At 32.1% G+C, this 14,301-nt stretch overlaps 1 protein-coding gene across 1 annotated transcript in view; it reads left to right on the forward strand.

Annotated features, from left to right (window-relative positions):
• The window catches only part of LOC123662670 (alpha-N-acetylgalactosaminidase), a 42,704-nt gene that overhangs the window by 26,060 nt on the left and 2,343 nt on the right, over nt 1-14,301 (forward strand). Inside the window, exons 3-6 of the mRNA XM_045597474.1 lie at nt 9,769-9,862; nt 13,092-13,267; nt 13,695-13,856; nt 14,015-14,212. Coding sequence (XP_045453430.1) covers nt 9,769-9,862; nt 13,092-13,267; nt 13,695-13,856; nt 14,015-14,212 — 630 coding nt within the window. The remainder of the gene's footprint in view (nt 1-9,768; nt 9,863-13,091; nt 13,268-13,694; nt 13,857-14,014; nt 14,213-14,301) is intronic.

Consider the following 14,301-nt stretch of genomic DNA (forward strand, 5'->3'; position numbering starts at 1 on the left):
TCAATTGTGACTATCTTTTGTTTCTTAATAAAATTTATTTTTGTTTCATTGCATTATGGGTATTAAAGTCAGCTTTTCTTTTTGAAACAGTTTTTAACATACTACACTGGCTTATCAAAACCAGTTTAAATATATAAATATGCTTTAGACATTAAAAGGTCTAATGAAACAACTTTTTTCGGATTTTATCGCGGTTTATTATTAACTTTTGATTCCCGACGTTTCGGATACTTTATAGCAACCATGGTCACGGGAGGACTCCGAAAAAAGTTGTTTCATTAAATGAGTAAAATTCGCGTAAACATTAGAAAACAATATTAAAAGGTCTTCTATTAAGTACAGTTAAAAAAAAATTAAAAAAGTATATATTATTTTAAATATATGGTTACTCATAATTCATATGTATAAATCATAATTCTTTAAATTACATTAAGATTTATTTATTCTGAGTTTAATTCCACTAGTCACAATTTCACCGAGAACTAGATCATTGTACTTTTAAAAAAGAAAAATTTTTAACAAGTAGCAACATTGTATCGGATTAACGAAACGGTTTAGTTCTTCAAACAGGTTATCTAGGTCAAGTGCATTGTTCTTGCGGTCGGATTTAGACTTGATGATATACATTTAAGACAAAGTTTTTATGGTTTTTAAAAAATAATTGTAGTATTATATACTATGCGTATTTTCCGTTTAAAATTGTATACTGTGTTTTTAGTATTAATTTTTAAGGAATATTTTTATAACCTTGACAACAATATTTTTATAAACTTGACAGTGGACTTGCTGTTAACAAAAAATATCTGGACCACAAGTTAAATATTGATATGATAATATTGAAATACATTTCATTTTGATCTTGTGATATACAAACGTAGTAGGTAAAACAATAGCAATTTTTGTTAAAAGAAACATGTCGGAAATAATTTTCTTTTTCTAAAGATTGTAGAAAGTAAAGTTTTCTTTATTTGATTACCAGAAATTTACTAATTACGTTCGAAAATGAATAACAATAGTAACAAAAATGTTTCAATTATGTTATTTTGTAGTTTGGCGGTTGTATTCGCTACTAAGAGTAACGATCGCTATCAGGTGTACATGATAACAACCGAGACCTAAGGCTAACGTGTTCTCCGAGGCTTGGTAGGGAGACCCACAAGGACTGCACAAACACCCAAACCACGGCAAACATCTGTATGGCCAATACAAATGTTTGTCATGTGCAGGGATCGAACCCGCAACCGCCAGCGCAACAGCCACAAACAATTGCTGTGACCGTTGCGCTAACGCGTCGTCGTTATGTATTTTAAATATCTGCAAATATTGTCATTTTTGATTACTCACAGATTATCCTCGTTTAAAACTTTTCACACCCAAACTTACTCGTACCTACTTCTGTTATTTAAAAATATTTACCTACGTCGAAAGTCAAGCATGAACATGTGTTCATTTCAGTTACTATATGCAAATGTATACATATAATTATTTTGCTCCAAATATGGTATCCAAACATTAAAACGTCAATTGCTTGTTATATATTTAGAAATCTTTGGAAAGAAGTCATTCTTTGTATCGTTGCGTTGCTGTAATGTTAAAAGTCTTTTGTACGCCTATTACGAAACATGATTAAGAATGAAAATTGTATTTATCTTATAGACATGATTACATAATGTAATTTATGTGTTTACTAAGTTAAATATTACTGAAAAATATTCTTTTATAATTTTACAACTGTAGTCGATTAATTGGTGGTTTTTGGGTTGACTCAGAAATCTGTTATGGATGCCTCCAGCCCGTGGGAGCTGAGGGGTATGTCGGACTCGCACTGAGTAACACCCTGGAGTGTTCCTTGTTCTCACCTACGGGGCCATCACAGGGACGCTATGGACTTCCGCTAAAGACTGCTTTCCTGAATTGAGAATTATTCTATACGTTTTGTACTTAAAAAATGGGGGCATTCTTTATTTAATTTTGTTTCAATGATAATAACAGCAGTTTTTTTTTTTCAATGTAAATTGAATTCAGATTTTTTGTTTGAGAACAAACACAATTATTAAAATAATCGCAAACCCAAGACCAATCAATAAAACCGAAATGACCTGAAATTAGAACATTTAAAAAGTTTCCCTTTATAACATTTTTGTATTTGTATCCTCGTTAATATTATAAATGCGAAAGAATATTAATGAAACTTGGTACATAGACAGCTGGTAATCTAGAATTATACTATAGGCGTATACTATAAGCTAATTTTTATCTTATCATTACCACGGCATCAAAAATTAAGCAGGTGAAACCACGCGGCGCAGCTAGTATTTGTATGAATTTTAAACCTACTTGTAGTTAAAAGAACTAAACTGGTTATTCAATTAGTCGGACAAAACACACAGGTCATGTCTATTGAACTCAAAACAAATAAAAGGTAATGATTGAACGTAGAGTAAAAACATTTTCCCGCGGCCGTCATGAATGTCTTTTCTTTTTAGTTTCTTGCAACCTCATTATATCACAATTGCGTGTCGAAACAAGCCCTTGCTATGCGAAAAGTCAAACAATGATAGAACAATATGTATAATGTATCTCTGAACGTATCTCGAGATATATCTCGACCTTCGTAAAGGATCGGGCGTGGGAATGTGTCGCCAGTAACAAATGGTGACAAGTTATATATAAAGTGACGCGTTAATAGCTTTTGTCGGCTAATTATATGTCGTTGTTGTATAATACTTTATATTCGTCTTTTTGAAATGTATATCATGAAACATAGTAATATAATCTTGCTATAACTTGTAGTAGGCATTTTCTAGGCAAGCGCGCACCATCTTAGGCTGCGTCTTCACTTACTATCAGGTGAGATCGAAGTCAGGCGCTAGTATATTTCAAAAAAAAAATAGTATTGTAATATGCTTTAGGCCTAGTTTATCCGGGTCTGTTTCCCTTTTTATTGACAAAAATCTTTGACAGCTTATTAGTAACTGGTTAACTGGTAAGCCCAAGTTTGATCATGCATGGAGTACTGCCCTCATTTTTGGAATGGCTTAGCCAACTGGAGCTTCTTGAGTCAACTGAGAGACGAGCCAGGAAGATCATCGGTGATGGTGCACTGGTCGCTGCAAAGTTGCAAAGCTTGCGTCTTAGGCGTAGGGTGGCCGGCCTGTCGGTTTTTTTATCGGATACACTTCGGAGACTGTGCGCAGGAACTCCATGATCTGATTCCCCCCCTGATGGAAAGGTTTCCATCTTCGTACAACCAGACGCTCTGCGTTACGCCACCCTTATATGGTTGACATTCCTCCTATATGCACTAAGCGATTCGCTAGTACATTCTTGATCTTTAAATGAAAGAATGGAACTCTCTACCAGCGTCTGTGTTTCCGGAAAACTATAACCTGGGGATTTTTAAGTCGCGAGTGAACAGGCTACTTCTAGGTAAGCGTTCTCCACCTTAGACCGCATTTTCACTTATCAGCAGGTAAAATAGTGGTCAAACGCAAGCCTATCATTGTATAAAAAAAAAATAACTACGTGGCAGAAAGCAGAGCAGGAAAATACAACTTTTGGTTTAACAGGTTGTGAATAGATATGAATAGATGTGATGTTTATGAAAAAATATATTTTGATGGTAAAAATAAACAAACGTAGGCATTAAAAATATTTTTAGATAACTATGTATAATTTGTTTTTAATTTGGGAACTTAACTGAAAAATATACATACGCAATAATTAGATTTGGCCATTTATTATATTTAATTTTTTTCCATACTCAAAATAATTTGGATTTAATTGTAAAGAAAATATTTTTGTTAATTAATAGATTATATGAATTTTATAGATTAAATTATTACTCATCTACTCATAGAAATCATACTCGTAATATCTATTATTTTATTTTTCTCAATAAGATTTTAGAGTAAACTCAATATTACCAATAATTTAACGCATGAAACTAAAGTTAAGCAGTGGAGAGGGATGAGGGAAGTAGTTACGTGTTGCTACAGTGGCAGATAGCTTGTCTTTCGTAACGCTGCAATCGAGTGATTCTCACGAGGTTGCGATACGAAGAGCTTAACGTGCAGACGATAATTTAAATAATACTATTTATATACATTAGGGAACTGTGCCTGTCACTTCTTTTGCGAAGGCTTAACGACTGCGCTGTATTATCTAGTGACATAGAACATTCCTACTGGGGGAAATTACAGAGCCTTACAGGAGATTGTAGACACGCAATACTGCCCTAAAATAGTGTTATGCTACTTTGTCTAGACTATATATTGCAGCTACTGAAGTAGTTCGGTTTTTTTTTTTAATTTTGATCCACGGGCTTGTGCTCAAAACTCACTCGGCTCGCTTTTGTTAATCATGCATTCATTATAATAATACCACAGGCGATTTTTCTTTATTACTACAGATCGACAGTCCTGTGACTGACTGCCTAGTAAAACTAGGAATGGTCCGAGGCTGACGGTTAATATTTTTTTCCTTACAAAATACTGTTTATGGGGAAGTATACACATCATTCCTTTGTAATATCTGAACATTATAATTTTTCTTATCTATGTCTATTTTGACTAGCAAATAAGTGTATTTGTTAGTTATCATCTATGTACACTTATTTCCTAGTTACCATATGTGTACACTTATGTTCGCCTTACAATATACACTTAACCTATGTTACTGTTAGTAAGGATTATTTTCTTATATATTTATTATTTATATTTATCTATTTATAATTTATTTATTTCTATTATTTACTTAAATTTCACTACATAATTATTTATTTATATATTTATTTATTTTATTGTATAGGTACATCTACAGAATACATATAAAACATTATATATGATTCACTATTACATTATTATCTAATATGTATCCCATTACGGGGTACACAACATTCCACAATATATTAATGTCATGAAGCAAGTATAATTAAAATAACTTAACATAAAAATTAAAAAAAAAGTAGTTTAGGTTAGTATGCTACACTGTTGCAGGTTTCCATAGGCGACGGTATCCATTTACCACCAGGCGGACCGTACAATTGTTTACCATCCTAGTGTTATAAAAAGAATCACACACACTGAAGTCTACACCTGTGTTATGGCCTTTTTCATTAAAAGCCTTATCAGTGTAAAAGTAATTAAGTTATTACTTAATATTAAAATGTATTAAAAAAGAACATTGTTTCATAATGTTTTCATAGAATACAGTAAGATATTCATATGTTGTCTAACGAAAACATTAGATTTGGTATTTGTCCGTTTATGAACAACAATCACGTTTCAGTTACCGTAACTAATTCTAGTGTTTGCTTTAGTAACACTTAACAACGCCTTAAAATATCAATAACCTTGTAACTTTGTTTGTATTAAGAGTCTGAATGAAGACATCGCTTAATTATTATTAAAACATTTCCTCTGTTTCATTGGCTATTAAACATGCCGATTACACAAATGTTATTCTTTTTTCAAGGAGGATCCTTTCTATAACGCTGTACAATTGCTTTTTGTTGTGTTGGTTCTGTACATTAGATGTGACAACTATTTTTCTAGAAGATAGTAGAGAAAAAACATTAAGTAGAGATATTTTTTGAATATTGTGTTGGTTATTTATAATACTGTTGCGGTACGCGGTTACAGTAAAATGAATATATATAGTGTTCCTCTACTACAGTGTTCCTCTACTATATTATGCATGTATTATATACACACTAGCTGTGCCTGCGACTTCGTCCACGTGTAATTAAAAAATAATATTCTTCAGTTCATAAAGTTACAAAATAAATAAATTTCTAAAATAAAGTAACGTAGTCTAAGTTACTCATAATGACATCAGCTATCTGCCAGTAAAAGTCTCGTCAAAATCGGTCCAGCCATTTCAGAGATAAGCCGGAACAAGCAGACAGACAGACAGACAGACAGACAAAATTTTTAATAAATGTTATTTTGGTATATGTACCGTGTTTACATCTTTATGCATTTAGTAAAAAGCGGTTATTTTAATATTACAAATAGACTCTCCAATTTTATTTATTTGTATAGATGTGTAGATAAACCTTCCGCTGGAATTACTCTATTTACTAAAGAGAACTCCATCAAAATCCTTTGCGTAATTTTAAAGATCTGAGCATACAGACAGCAGGAAGCGACTTTGTTTTATACTGTGTAGTGATATAACAGGATAACCTGGACGTACGTTTGAGATCCTGATGTTTTCACCTGCGCCATATTTCAATGGTTATTGCTGCTCTTCTATGAATTTTAGTGATGTAATAAATGGGCTTATCAATGATACCATAAATACTATACAACAAAAGTCGGAAAACAATACACATACACAATTCATGCGAAAAATCTTTAGTAATAGTAATAATTAATATCTGGAATTATTATTACCAGTTATTGATATATTAAATATTTTTGGTTTTAATAGCGTTCCTACAATTATAATTTTTAGTAAATTTAATTATAAAATAAGTATAAAAAACTCCGTTACATGCATTACATACTTGTAAACTTACGCAACGCGCTTCAGCTTGTAATATTCCACTGTTGTTGTTGTTCCTGGGCATAGGTCTCTTTCACCATGTAAGAGAAGGATCAGAGCTTAATCCACCACGCTACTCTAATGCACGTTGGCGGATATATTCCCTAATATGAGTAACGATCGCTATCAAGCGTACATAATAACAACCGGGACCGACAGCTTAACGTGCTTTCCGAGGCACGGTGAGGAGACCCACTAAGACTAACATCATTTCTCTCGTTACGCTCTTGCAAGAGCAGTCGTGGTCATCACTTCCCAGTCACACGCTTGACGATCCGTCTCCATTCTTCCCGGACAGCTGCTTTTCGGGAGGACAGACGCAATGAACGTTCACTGCAGCCTTTGCTTGGTCCGTCCATCTCATAGGCGATCTGCCGCGAGGTCTCGTTCCTTCTACTTTTCCTTGGACGACTAGACGTTCGATTGAGACATTGTGACGTCTAGTCACGTGACCAAAGAAAGCGAGAATTCGAGCCTGTACGACAAAGTCTTACAACCAGACCGGAAAAAAACATTTGTATAAATACAAATATCCACTCCGAGCGGGAATCGAACCCGCAACCGTCGGTGTTTAGGTGCCGCCGACACGGCATACGCACCATTACACCTTTTAAACTTACATTTAAAATTATTCATATAATTTCTGATCTTTAAAATTAATTTAATATATAAATAATTATTTATTTTCGAAGTTGTTTCTTTTGTACTAACACTGTACATAGTTATAAATATTTATAATTATGTCTTAGTACAAAACACAAACATATACTATTGTATCAAAAGACAATTTTTTTCGTTGCTAACCTTGGCACGAGCAAAAGTGAACGACTCTATGTTTCATGATTAACGTTTTTTCTCAAATGTTGCTCAATGTTGCGGTTTAACATGGTGGAAGGCAATTAGGGTCGCCAATTATGGAGAAAAGTAAATATGCATATTTTTTTCTAACCAGAGAATTACCGAATTATTAAAGATTTTTTTTTTCCTTATGCAGACGCCATCTAAATTGTTCAGTTTTAAGATTATATTTGGAAGAAAAAGTTCTTTACGCATGCTCGAATTGGGGAGCAAGCTGGTGAATGCGTGACGAGGACGTGCGAAAGGTGTAATCGGGCGAGGCGAACGGAAGTTGATAACTAAAGAAGTTTTACTTCAGTCGTGTGGTCTAAAGCACACTCGTTTAGTTCTTTTTTCTATATAGTACATGTTCTAAGTATCTTTTTGTAAGTGTGAAGGGAACTTAGCAAAAAAAATGTCTGACTATTTTACCTGTTTTCAAAATCAAATTGAGATCGACCTCAATTACAAATAATAATCTACTTCTTGTCTTCTTCATTCTACTTTACTTAATATTGTTAATGCAAAATCAATTGTACTTCACAGGCACCACCTAAATGATAGAGTTTGTCGGGCCAGATATTTTTACAAATAAAAGAAATATATTTGAAAATCTGAATACTGGCAGCCCTACAAACGATTTATTGTTTAATTCTCTATTCAAAGGATTTTTTTTTTGTATATGAGTTACAGACATGAGTAATCTAATGTCTAACAATTATATGAAAAATTATGTTATGCGTTCTTGTCGTCGTTTGATCTGATAATTTTGTATTACATCACTACAATTACGATAAATAAAACTAGTTTTTGCTATTGCTTTTTTTGTAGAGGGTATTTACAAGATAGAAGCACTAAGTTAAACCACATAAAGTGCAAACTATTTCTAATTCGCTTCAACCTGTAATATCCCACTGCTGGGCGTAGGCCTCTTTCCTCATGAGAAGGATTAGCGGTTAATCTACCACGCTGCTCCAATACATGTTGACGGATATGTTCCCTACTATGAGTAACGATCGCTATCAGGTGTATATGATAACAACCGGGACCGACGGCTTAACATGGTCTCAGAGGCACGGTAGAGAGCCCACACGGATTAAACGAATACCCAGACCACGGCAAACATCTGTATGGGCAATACAAATGTTCCTCATGTGCGGGGATCGAACCCGCAACCGCCAGCGCAACGGCCACAAATCTTTGTAAAAGTTAATTTAAATATCTTAGTAATTTTTTTAATCGGTAATAATATTTGTTAATCTACTCAATTTTAAATACTTACATTTTTTAAACTCATACTGGATGACACAGTCTTGATGTTAATACAGTTTTTATTTTCAAATATGAATCCATTAATACGGGTGATTCTTTTTTATATTGCTTGTTTGTGTATTGTTTAGGAATGGTATGTAGTGTATGTGGTTTGATGTAATGCCTCACGCCTAAATCCAGTCTACTACAGCTCTACATCCTTAGTACTAACATTATTATTTTAATAACAGCTATTACCGAATATTAATTTGTAATATTATTCTTAAATGGAGTTGAGATCACTAACAAACGGATACATATATCTTTAAGATGGTTCCGGGTTCAAATCCGCATTAGTAATATAGACACACACTATATATTAATAATAATATGTTTTCAATTTTTATATTTAATGCCGAGATTCTTAAACTATTTTGTACAAGAGACTTTTTCCAAAAAGAGCTGATATCTCAGGCCACCAAAGTATTTTCTTTTTTTAAATACTGTCTCTAATGTTTTCTTTCCTATAAATCCGAGATACTTAATATTTGAGACTATAATAAAAAAATTGCGATTTTCATTTATGGCGTACTTAAAAATTCTATTACGACCCAAGATGATCATCTTTGGGAATTTCTGATTTAAAAGTATTCAGATTTGACTAAATAACTATTTTACATACGTGTCATATATCCTCCTTATATTATCTATACATCTATACAAATAAATAAAATTGGAGTGTCTTTTTGTAATCTTAAAATAACTGCTTATTACTAAATGCAATTGGATATATAAAAGGTGCATATACCAAAATAGCATCTTTCACAATTTTTGTCTGTCTGTCTGTTTGTCTGTATGTATGTTCCGACTAATCTCGAAAACGGCCGGACAGATTTTGACGAGACTTTCACTGGCAGATAGCTGATGCAATAAGGAGTAACATAGTCTACTTTTATTATAGAAAGTTATTTATTTTATAACTCTACGAACTGAACAATAACTTTTTTGTTAAATTCCACGCGGACGAAGTCACAGACACAGCTAGTATTTTAATCAAATTTTATTATAAATACTATCCCTTATGACATTCGATAGTAATTTATATAATAAAATTTATTAATTTTATTCCAGGTTCACAGCAAGGGTCTTAAATTCGGCATTTACGAGGACTACGGTAATTTCACGTGTGCCGGATATCCGGGTGTTGTCGGCCATCTTGCTGGAGGTAAACCTCACAATCATAAAATAAGTTCTTAGTTCAATAACATAAGTAAAAAATATTGGAAGATATATATTGGATTATAATATATTTCGTGCACGTTACAATGTTTTCAAAATTATGTAACGTTTAAATATTTTGTATTTTAAGACAATTGAAATTATTAAATAACAGCTTGTATTGATTTTCCGTGTAATACTTATTGCTGGGAAATGTAACATTAAAAGAATTATTTGACTTGAACCATACAGGTTGATATTTTATCTCGCAAATATGGCGATATCGGAAGACAAAATAACTAAAATAAAACAAACAAACAAAACGTCATAGATATATGAAGGCACTCAAAAAAGCTAGCGAGTAGAATATGTATAACATATAACATCTATTACTAACATATTTAATGATACTATTACATTAAATGCGTGCAAAAATTTATTACAAAATCTTTTAGTGCGGTTTTGTGCAATGAATCAGTGTAACATTATAACGTTATGAAATTAGAGATTCAATATGCGGCAAATACGTCAATGTAGTAATGATTGCTATATATTTTATATTAACAAAACATCTTCGAAGAAAAAAGTGTACCCATTGTATATAATGATAGATATTATGTAAAAAATCGAGTCGCAATTTACATCGAAATGGCTTCCCGACCTAGTCTTTAGTATGTTGATTCACATTTGATTGCATTACATTATGGTACCTATATGATGCATATAGCTTTAAAGTAAAATGGCGCTGAAAAGAACAAGCTTCAATTCATTTAGTTTAATTTTGTAAATAAAATAAAATGTCTTACGAGCTTTCCTTAACCAACAATTTCTATAACGTAAAAATACTTTTAAAATTTATTCACTACAACTCTGTTAATTTCAAACTCTAACAAGCTAAGAATCTAATATTGGATTAGCAAAGTACTATATTTTGGGATTATTGAAAACTAGAATCAAAGGATAAATACGCTGATTGAACTTTGAGTCAATATTGTATTTTCCCATATAAATCTGCTCGCCATCATAATGGTTGACTTTAGTAGGCTTACTGCAAATTCAATCATGTCATGATAGTATCACACATTGTCATTGATATTTAATTGTCATCTGATGAAGTACCAGTAACAAATACGAAGTTTCAATCGAGAGAAGAATAATTGTGTTTGCTCGCAAACGAAAAAAAAACCGACTTCAATTACATCGACGAGTAATAGAACGCAGATCGACGAAAAAATAGTCAAGTAACAACGCATTATCAAAGATTACTCAAAAAGTCGTTATCAGATCTCGATGAAATTTAAATGTGACTACATGATAATCATCGGCTTTCGATTAAATTAAACATCATTAAAATCGGTACACCTAATAAAAAGTTATAGCGGATTTTCAAGAAGTTCCCTCGATTTCTCTGGGATCCCATCATCAGATCCTGGTTTCCTTATCATGGTACTAAACTAGGGATATCTTCTTTCCAAAAAAAAAAAAAATTATCAAAATCGGTACACCTAGTAAAAAGTTATTGCGGATTTTCAAGAGTTTCCCTCGATTTCTCTAGGATCCCATCATCAGATCCTGATTTCCTTATCATGGTACTAAACTTGGGATATCTCCTTTCCAACGAAAAAAGAATTATCAAAATCGGTACATCCAGTAGAAAGTTATGTGGTATAATACAACGTAGGTCGACGAAAAAAGCGTCAAGTAAAAACGCATTATTAGATATAACTCGAAAAGTAGTTGTTAGATCTCAAATAAATTTAAATGGGACCAATTGGCACACACCACCTTTCGATTAAAACAAAATTTGTCGAAATCGGTTTACCCGGTTTATTTATTTTATTTTTAAAAAATAAAATAAACAATACAGTCGAATTGAGAACCTCCTCCTTTTTTGGAAGTCGGTTAAAAATTAGATTTTCGAAATAACACATTTGCAACTTAGATGTTTAAGAATATGATTTTGTTACATATTTTTACCGTTCAATAAGTATTTATGTTTTTGATGTTTGTAATAAAATGCAATACAACGTTATCACAAGTATAGCATGTTTTTGTCGATTTAGTATGTAAGCAAATAATATAAGTAAACATGTAGAATTGTAAATAATCTGCCATCAAATTTAAAAAAAAAAAAAATCAAAAAAATAACTACAAAAACATATTTAAAAAATTCTTTTTAGACCAACTTAAAGAGAGAGATTGACATGACCGCATTTATTATTTTTATTATGATTATTACTATTTTTTAACCACTTAATGTTATTTTTTTTCTTTCCAATTATATTCACATGTATAATCTATATTTGTATAGCTTTATATCATATTTTTATGTTAGTATATAATATCGTATGTACTTTAGTATTATTACTTTAGAAACACAGTGCACTGTTAAACTGCTCATTGTTTTTGCTGCACTGTTTATCATATAAATTGTATCTTTTTTCTTCTGTAAATAAATAAATATAAATAAATAAATAATTTAAGTTATGATTACCGAGATAAAGTTTCATAATATCCTTAATATCCAACATCGATTAATTCAAAGTCAAACTAAATGGGTTGTCAAAATACCGTATCTGGGATAAAGCGAGTTACACAATGAACGTTAAGTCATAAGAAAATCATAATTAATTGAGATTAATGCAACGTTACAATCTGCTAATAACAAGCATTGTCTGATTGATCTATTATTTATAATAATTATCGGTCTGATTCGATCCTATGTTTATTGTTATTAACAGTGTGTTGTAATTTATTACTTGGGAACGGTTTCATAGAATTATATTCGTATAAACACTTCGATCAATAGGCTAGAAAATACATGATTATTATTCGTTTTTAATGAAAAGATTATTGTTTGCGAGTTTAGTATTTTACTAGACTGCTTTTATAATTATATCATATATACAAGTAAATATATCTTTAACACTTAACAAATTGGTGATTAATGGTACAAGCAAAAAAAAGTTATTAAACTTAGTAGTACCTATATTTTCGCAGTTTCTTAAGTCTTCTTTTTCTCGTAATAATAGTACCTTTTTGGGCTTAATTAAACAAGTGTGTCATGCTTTCTTTACTAATATTTTGGGGTATAATAACACTATATGGCAAAACTATTATTGTAAAATATCAGAAAAACCGGGTGTAACAACAAATTTACAATTGTAACAACAAGTTTAACTTAAAAATTAATTTATTTAAATTTTTAGTACTAATAATCTGTTTTTAATTTATAGATGCATCAACATTCGCATCATGGGGCGTGGATTACGTGAAACTGGACGGATGTTACGCGCTACCAGTGGACATGGACCACGGTTATCCGGAATTCGGAAGACAACTCAACTTAACGGGCCGTCAGATGGTGTACTCTTGCAGCTGGCCCGTTTACCAGATATACGCTGGTTTGCAGGTACTAAAAAAAACAGATAAAGTTATACGACAATTATCATGACATAACAAATATTGTGACTTTTTCGTCATTTTCGATTGTCGTTAGTCATTTACTTCTTAATATTTCTTCCTACATGGAGCTTAAGTCAACGAACGTACATAAATCACAATATAAACATAAATCATCTTAAAAACCTTCTTGATAGAGTGCGTGTTGGTGCGCGGTTATCATTCCTAGACTAAGAGCTCCCAGGTAGCATAAGGATTTTATCTGTAGCCTTTTCTATTAGGTATACTTATTTTTATATTTTTTTCTTACACTTTTTCGGATATCTTTTTCTTGATTCTCTAAGCTCATTAATAATGCCTTGAAATAACATGAATATCATTTAAATTTTGTTCTCCATTCTTACTAATTATAATAAGATAACGTTGTTTTATTTTAGCCCAACTTCACATCGATCATCGAACACTGTAACCTGTGGCGAAACTTTGACGACATTCAAGATTCGTGGGCCTCCGTCGAATCTATCATAGACTACTACGGAAACCACCAGGACGTTATCGTGCCCAACGCTGGACCTGGACATTGGAATGACCCTGACATGGTGAATTTAATTTTTGTTTCCATTTACTTAAAAAAATACAGTAAGTTATATTAATATGAGTGTTTTTTTCTGAATCATATTTTAAACATTTGCTATTTATGAATTGATCTCAATTTTAAAGAATTGAATTTCATGACTAATTTGAATCTTTATTCCAGCTTATTATAGGAAACTTCGGCTTATCATACGAGCAGAGTAAGACCCAGTTCGCGATATGGGCGATTCTGGCAGCGCCGTTGCTCATGAGCGTCGACCTTCGTACCATCAGGCCGGAATACAAAGCGATATTGCAGAATAGGAAGATCATCGAAGTTGACCAGGATCCTTTGGGAATACAGGGGAGGAGGATATATAAAGTAAGTTTTGTTTATTTATTACTAAACGCCGAAACACATTAGTTTTAATAGTTCTGCGTCCAAAGAATCTAAGTGAGTATGTTTGTTAT

Source organism: Melitaea cinxia, chromosome 19 (assembly GCF_905220565.1).
Source record: "Melitaea cinxia chromosome 19, ilMelCinx1.1, whole genome shotgun sequence".
Taxonomy (NCBI): Eukaryota; Metazoa; Arthropoda; class Insecta; order Lepidoptera; family Nymphalidae; genus Melitaea; species Melitaea cinxia.